An 8,025-nucleotide genomic window follows, 5' to 3' on the forward strand; every position below is an offset into this window, starting at 1 on the left:
GGATGGCACCCAGAGGTTGGAGGAGCCTGTGTCGAAGACCACGGTGAAGTTCTGGGGGGGTGTCCCGATGGAGATCTGCCCGAAATACTCCATCTAGCCAAGAGCAGAGTCATTAGCCGCTGACAGAGCACGAACCCCAGCAAAGGGGTGTCTGCAGAGGACGGATGGGGTTTGGTACGGGGTATGGCTGGCACCGGGGCAGTGTTGGAGCTGTCATGGCCACATCATGGCAGGTGGAATAAAGGAGTCAAATATTTAAGAAACAGGGCAAGCCAAGAACAAAAGGCAGTGAGGACAGTGGGTGCAGGTGCCATCCTTTCCCTTCTGGATTCATCAGGAAGGCCCGTCCCCAGGGGACCCGCATCACCGGGATGCAGACAGTGGCAGGGCTTTTGGGGCAGCACCCTCACACTGTGGGGAATGGGATGAGCCTGGAGAACACCCTCCACTGCTGGCTCTGGGTCCTCTCTGGTGGATTTTTCTGTGATGCATGTGATACGTGTTAGTCTTGGAGGAAATGTGTCTCCCCACCACCGGCTGGGAGCACCGCGGGCTCAGGGAGGGCAGCGGGCGGGGACAGGGCTGGCATCGCCTGCCATGAACGCCTTCCTTTGTTCCCTCATCATCACATTCCTGGGAATAAAGGAGCAGGCAAGAGCGGGCAGGCAGAGCCCTGGCACGCCGGGGCACTAGCTGCCAGCGTGCGCTGTTAGCAGCGTGGGCTTTGTGGGAAGCACTGGGGCGTTGGGGGCTACTCATGCAAAATCATGTGCTTTTGGGGTGATCTGCGGCACGCTGCTGGCACTCAGTACCCCCCAGCCCTCGGTGCCACCTCACTTACGTCCAGGTAGCTGATGAGGGGCTCGTTGGCCTCTGTGAAGACATTGCAGTCCTCGCTGTACTGGACCATGTCGAGCCTGTGGGCTTTCCAGAAGTGGGGGAGCTGCCCGCTGTCCCGCAGCACCTTCCGCAGGGAACGGTGCCGCATCAGGGTCACCCTGGGAGAACAAGGGTCCTGGTCAGTCCCACGCAGACATCCTGCAGTACCCATGGCTGCCCTGAGGCTCTCAGCACCACCAGGATGCAGATCCAGAGCCTGCTTCCCCACACCCCCACAGCGGCGCTTTCTAGCTGAGGCACAGCACAACGGGGCGATTTGTTCTCTTTCAGGAGACGGCAAATTGAGGGCAGAGATGGCAGGAGAGCATGTACGCCCAGCACAGGCCTGTCAGGCAGTGATGGGGTGGGCAGGAGCTCCACGTGGCTCATGGAAAAGGACCTTCAGGCTGGGAGAGGGGACCAGAGCCGAGGTGAAGTCACATCGGCTTTTTTTGTCCCATCTGCTTGCACAGACCTCGGCAGACCTCACTGCAGCCTGCTGCTGCTGACAGGGTCTGCCTGGAGGGTTGGAGACCTCCACGGACCATGATGACAGCAAAGTGGCAAAGCACCACGTGGTCCTTGCTCTCAGGTGCAGCCGCAGGGTGTCTGTGCCGGGGGGAGCTCAGCATTCCCTGTGCATCACTGACACGCTCAGCACTGGCAGCACCCAGGGAGCAGAGCCCCTCCGAGAACCCAGGGAGCTGGGGTGCACCCTGGGGACCCCCCTTACCTTTTCAAACCGCTGGCCATGGTGAGAGAGAGTGTGGTGAGGAGGAGGAGAAGGTGCTTCATGTCGGCAGCTCAGTGCCAGCGTTGGTCTGAACGGGGCTCTGTGGGTGCAGGCAGTGCTGCGGCATTGTTCTTATACCAACAGGTACACCCTCGCCCCGCTGTGCCGGCGCCCGCGATAACGCCCCTTTCAATGTCAACACAGGGCTTTGCAGCAGATATTAATCACTGGCCACATCCCAGGCGAGGCAGAGCGTGGGCACCGGGGTCAAGTTTGGTTTTGTGGGTGAGGGGCTGATGGCGGCAGAGCGGGGCAGTCCTCAGGGATCTGGCGGCTCTGGGCAGGGGAGCAGGAGCAGAACCCCAGCACCAGACCCTTATCCGCTGGAAATCGCACAGCCCAGCTGGGCCGGGGGAAGCTCCCCCCGAAATGCTCTGGGGGAGCGTTTCCCCTTTCTTCTGCCCCACAGCCATGCCTGGGAACCTGCCCCACACCCCGACCGCTGCAGGAGGGGACAGGAAAGGGATGTGTTGGTAGCATCGGGCAGCTGCTGAACAAACTTTATGAGGCAAAGACTAATGAGCAGTGATGAACTGCTCAGGAATCTGCAGCTTTTTCAGTGCCATCCGAGCGGGGCCTTTGCATGGGAGACAGTTCCAGCCACTAATGGTCTCTTCCCCAGTGGCTGATTTTTGTTTTACGCAGGATGGCCATCTCATTAAGCCTCTGTGAATGCAAATAAAAAATGCTAATGAACAAATAAAGCCTTCAGATGGCGTGGAGGCGAGGATTTTCTCACTGCTGCCATCCCTCAGGTGACGCCGTGACCATGTCGTCCCTGTGGCTGTTTTCCATGGTCATGGCACTGTAAGAACTGGTGATGGGTGCCACAAAGGGAGGGGGGTTACCAGTGAGCACCCTTCATGTAGTTAATGGGGTTTCCACCCTTAGCACACTAATCGATTTTCCGCCTACCCCGGTTAGTCTATTTTATCTAATTAAATCCACGCCCCAGGAAATTAAAGTCGTTGTGGGTGCAGCAGAGGCACCGGTGGGGCCACGAGCCCCGTGCAGCCATGTGCAAGCCCAGCTAATGGGGGATTAATGGTCCCAGAAAGAGCCAAGTCACGTCTCCTGCGTCTCCATCCCTGGGAGATGCCGCCGGCCTCCTCCTCTCCCTGGCTCCGCAGGGATCTTCAGCTTAAAAAATCTTATCAAGGGTTTCTTCAGTGCGAGCGCGGAGACGTGGGGCACAGTGGAGGCGACGCTGATGGCAGATGCACACCCAGGCTGGCAGCTTTCCTACAAAGTTAGTATCCATTTCTCTTTTAAGATGCAGTTTAACGTACTGGCCTAATCGTATATTCACAGATGGGATTTAAAAAAGCCACTTCCTAAAACAAAAGCAATAGCAGCAAGTGCCAGATCAGCTGAAAGCAGCGAGGCGATTGTTGCGGACATGGTTTATATCCCGAAAATCCTGTACGAAAAATCCAGCCTGAAGGAGCATTGGGCTCCTGAGATAAACGTGAGCGCGAGCTCTAGGACGGACAAGCCAAATACTTCAGGCGAAATAGAGGAAAAGTGGAAAAGATCCTCAATTGGATCATAATAATCTGCAAACTGGTGACAGCAGATTCAGCGTTAAAATGCGAAGATGAAAGAAATAAAGAGGCCAAACCTTTCATTTAGAAATGTCTGAAATTAAGCAAATCTGTTTCTACTTTTCTTTAGTTATTTTTAAAGTAATTTTAAAACCTGGACTCTTAAAGATATAGCAAAAGTTTTGTTTCAAGTCAAACAAAATGAGTTTTTTCTCTTTCTTTCAGGAGCCAATGCAAGACTCGACCCTATTAGTCCAGAATATTGGGGGGGAAAGCCTTTGCTCGGTACCTCCTCCAGCTGCACCTCGCTGTTTGGAGTACCCAGCGCAGGCGGAGGCAGAGCTGCTCCGTTCCCAGCTCCCCCGGCAGGGCTCAGCCCCGGCGCTGCCTTTACAGCATCTCCCCGAGAGAGCCCCGAGCAACGGGCAGAATTATTGATGAGATGGGGGGGCCCTTTGAATCCGCCCGGTTAATAAAACAGCAGCAAAAGTGCTTGGGTTCAGTAGAAACATAACGAGACGTGACTGCCAGCTCCTGGAACAGCCTGGCCCTCATAAGTGAGAGCTGCCCTATATACGGTCCCGCGCTGCTCCCAGGCAGGAGCTGTCACAAAGCGTCTCTCACCCCGCCCGGCTGTACACGCTGGCCCTCCGACACGGTAGAAGTGGCTTGTGCAGCTTGTGCAGGACACGTGCATAAGTGCAGGGCACTTTACTCACATTAACAAACCTGTTTTCAGGCTACAAATGTGTTCTCTGCTCTTTTTTTGGTATTTCCTTTAGTTTAGCCACTTCCACGAGTAGCTCCAATTCAAACTGCACCCCAGTAGCATTTTCTGAAAAGCCTTTTTTTTTTTTCTGTTTATCAAATACTCCTTCCACCTGTTAATCTGTTTATATATCACTGAGCACTTGAAAGAGCGAGGCCCTGCAAAAGCAAGCACTCGCTTCTTCAAAAAATACAAACCCAGGCAGCTTCAGTTTGGTATTTGCCCGTGGCCCAGCAGTTGCGGGCAAGGCAGGACCAAACCCCGCTGTGATGGAGCTGGAGGGTGGCAGCGTGGTCCCCGCAGTCCCAGGGAGTGGGGGGAAATGAGGGCAGCGACTGGACCTAGCAGGGGACCCCATCTCGCGATGCAGCCCCTGGAGGTGAGCCCCGATGGCGACTGGTGGCGGGGGGGGAAGTGGAGTGGAGTTCCTTGAGAGCTGGTTCTCTGCCTGCAGAAGGTCCGGGGGAATTCGCTGATGTTCTTTCCCCAGGAGAGGGTTGCTGTGGGAGCCTGGGGTGACCTTCCTCGTGAGTCAGGGACCCCTTGACAAGGGGGGTCCCTCGCTCCCTGCCCATCTCCTGCCAGGGAAGGAGCTCAGGAGAGGTTGGGCTGCTGTGGAGTGTCTCCAGCACCAACATGCTGCTTCAGTGTGAGAATGGCAAAATCAGTTGGGGCGGACCGGTGACCCAGCACTCCCCACGTCTGCTGCGAACCAGCGAGCGGGGGTCCGCCAGGCTGCCCTCTGCACCCCCAAATCAGTTGGGGCGGAGCGGTGACCCAGCACTCCCCATGTCTGCTGTGAACCAGCAAGCGGGGGTCCGCCAGGCTGCCCTCTGCACCCCACCATTACGGAGTGATGCCACAAGGAACTGCTGACCAGAACGTTTTTCCAGAGAATGGGCAGACACCAAGCCATGCTGGGCTCTGGGACCAGACAACATCTGAATTGAAAGGAGGTTTACCCTGATAGAAGACTTCCACTGGGCAGCACCCAGAGCTCTTTTTGAGTGGCAGCTGAAGTGCTTGGGGCTGAGCCAGCTCCACTGCTGCTGGGCAGAGCTCGCTGCCCTCACGGACTCACTTGCTCCAGCAAAGCTCAGCTGCATTTTTAGCTACTGGAAGATGGAGCAGGAGGGGGACACCTCTGAGGAGAAGCACCCGGGGAGATACGGCATCCCCAGCCCTGGATCAGAAATGGACACGCAACAGCAGAGAAACACCCAAATATGTTTAAATAAGCCAGTCAAGAGAGGGGAAGCGTCATGGAACCTTGTGTGGGCTTGTTGCTACCATCACCATCAGGGTAGAGCGAGACCGCATCCGGCGTGGAGCCAGCAAGCACCTCTGCACCACTGGACTCCACGGCTGTGCGGCCACCGAAAATGCTGCCGAAACATCCATAACTGCTGCTCCCTCCAAGGCCCCAGCTGCCCTGGTCCTGTGGGAAAGGGAAGGTGCCGGAAGCTCTGGTTCCCCAGGTAAAACAGCGCTGGGTGTTGCACACCCCCAGCCGTTGCACCCTGACAGCAGAGGGGTGGAACAGCAGGGTAAGAGCGGGGGCTGCTGTCCAGGTCCGGGGGATGCCTGCAGACACGGGTCGCTGCCTGCTTGAGCTTTAGCCTTAACCTGAAGCAGCAAGGCTTGGCTTAGATGCGATTAAAATAATTTGAGGCATTCCCATGATTTTGCTTACCTTTAGCTTGAGAGTAGACATCCTGCTCACTACTCGGTAACCAGCCGGGTAGGAGCTCTTTATGAGCCGCGATTTCAACAGAGCATCTTGAGAAAGGGTTAATGTACTGGGGGCTGGAGGGAGGGAGGCAGGTTACCCCGTACACCAAAAAAGTACATGTGCTGCCAGCATCGTACAGGCTGTTATCTTCAAACCAGATATTTCTACAGGCGTGTGGGTATCACCTCTTCAATCTCGCCATGCCCCATCTCAGCAAAGAAGCTGCCTGCGCTGATATTTGGATTTGGGTCTTATTTTGCAGTTTCCTTTCGAACAGCTCGTTTTTCAGATCGTTATCTGCTGCAGCAGCAGCTCCTGCCCCACGGTAGGAAATGAGCCTTTTAAGAACGACAGTCATTTGAGGAGGAGATCTGGGGACAGATCGATAAAGGAAGGGGAAAATTCCAGCAAGAAACGGACTTCTAGCTTGGCAGCTGCCAAAGAGTTTGGGTAAGTGGGATTTCGCAGGAGATTGTGGGGTTATTGGAAAAGCTGTTGGTGACTGAATGACTCTTGGAAATGTGTCACAGAGGAAATGACAGAACCTGATCCATAGGATGGATAATGCCTCTGCTCTATCAATCTATTGATCGTATTTTCATGGCTCCTTTAATCATGGTATCAAAGCTTTGGCTGGAGACACCTCCCTGCGTTAGCTGCTGGTGAACAGGACGCAGACAGGCATCGGGTGGGAATTCAAAGTGCTTTTTTGCAAGTGAAAGCTCACAAAATGAATGGCCCCAATTGACGCCCTCGATTATAAATCTCTTGAGTGTTATGGCCAAAAGTCCCGAGCCAATGGCCCGGTTCAGGTGTATGTATTTCCTGACTATGTGCCTGAAGTCCCCTTAACATTAGCAGGGTTTAAGCGTTCACTCGCCTGGAATTAAATCCGAAGAGTTTCAAGTGCAGAGGTGTTGAAGGGCCCCTGACCTTTCTATCTGGATCTTGACTGATGCAAGAGCCTGACACCAAACCCGTGGCCTTGGTTTGGCTGCTTTCTTCTATGGTTATTTTTTCCCCAGATTGTAGTTATCGAATACTTTCTGTGGATTAAAAAAAAAAAAATCCCACAAGAGAGGATTAAAGCAAGAAGAATAAATTTCGGTACTTGTTACTTTCAGCACCACAGTGGAGCCCAGAAGCTCCAGTCAAGTCTCAGATATAACTGAGGCGGTGATGTATAAAACCCTTAAGCTCAGCAACGGTGGCAGGGAGGGTCTGGCTGTGTAAGGAGTCATATGAGAAGGACTGGGAGCATTTCTTTTATGTCTGCAATGCCAGACCGCTGCTTTCAAGTGGCAAACCTGGTCTTCAGCTGGTGTGGAGCAGCATGAAGCTCAATGGGACCATTTTGGTTGATTGCCACTAGGGCTGGCTGCCTCTCTCCGTCCCCGCCGAGACCCCCAGCGCTTTGCTGGGGCCGCCGAGACACCTGGCAGGGAGGATGAGCACTTGCGAGTGGTAAGTACAACGCCTCGGGCTGAAGAGCCGCAGGTCGCCCTTCGCAGCCCTCTCCGAGGGGATCGCTCCGGGGTGGAGGGATAACCACTGCTACAGGGCTCCTTTCTGCTTGGCCGGGCTCTGGCTGCAGGGACGCTGTCCTGCGTGTGCGGGAGCAGCGGTGGAGCCTGGGGATGCTGCAGCCCCTGTCACTGGGGATGCCGCTCCCGCCTTCTGCCGTGCCGGGGCATTTCTGCCTTGTCGCTGATGCCCACGTCTGGAAGCCCCATAGGCACGAGGTGCAGAAAGGACTCGTGAAGAGACATATTCAAAAGTTCTCTCATCCAGCAAGACCTGCACACAGCCCCCCTGCAACGAGGCTTTGGCAAACCCTGCTTAAGGCGGGCACCCATGAATGAAGCGCAAGGAGCGCTGGTGGTGTTGAAGATGAGGCCCCAGATTTCTGGGCACATCGCCTTAAAAATAAAGAGCCATATTCAAAAGTTCTCTCATCCAGCAAGACCTGCACACAGCCCCCCTGCAACGAGGCTTTGGCAAACCCTGCTTAAGGCGGGCACCCATGAATGAAGCGCAAGGAGCGCTGGTGGTGTTGAAGATGAGGCCCCAGATTTCTGGGCACATCGCCTTAAAAAGTAAAACCCAAAACTGTACCAGCAAACCTTAGTCTGAAACATGCTTTGAAGTGATGGGAGCCAACCTGGACCGGAAAGATTTAAAATAATTTGGTTATTTCTTTCACTTAGGCAAAGTATTTTTCTCTTGTTCAGGTGGGTGCCTGCTGCCATCTCAGCTGTCACTTTGGTCCTGCACGCTCTCCTCTTGCTGGCACTTTACATCATGCTCA

General features: G+C 54.7%; 1 protein-coding gene across 1 annotated transcript in view; it reads right to left on the bottom strand.

The window, feature by feature from the left end:
- The window catches only part of CTSE (cathepsin E), a 4,456-nt gene extending 2,782 nt beyond the window's left edge, over positions 1–1,674 (bottom strand). The window contains exons 1-3 of the mRNA XM_010132803.1: positions 1,613–1,674; positions 842–998; positions 2–93 (exon numbers count right to left, since the gene is read on the bottom strand). Of these exons, the coding sequence (XP_010131105.1) occupies positions 2–93; positions 842–998; positions 1,613–1,674 (311 nt within the window). The remainder of the gene's footprint in view (position 1; positions 94–841; positions 999–1,612) is intronic.
- Positions 1,675–8,025: the final 6,351 nt, after the last annotated feature.

The sequence above is a fragment of the Buceros rhinoceros genome, unplaced genomic scaffold (assembly GCF_000710305.1).
Source record: "Buceros rhinoceros silvestris isolate BGI_N320 unplaced genomic scaffold, ASM71030v1 scaffold11860, whole genome shotgun sequence".
In the NCBI taxonomy this organism is placed as follows: domain Eukaryota; kingdom Metazoa; phylum Chordata; class Aves; order Bucerotiformes; family Bucerotidae; genus Buceros; species Buceros rhinoceros.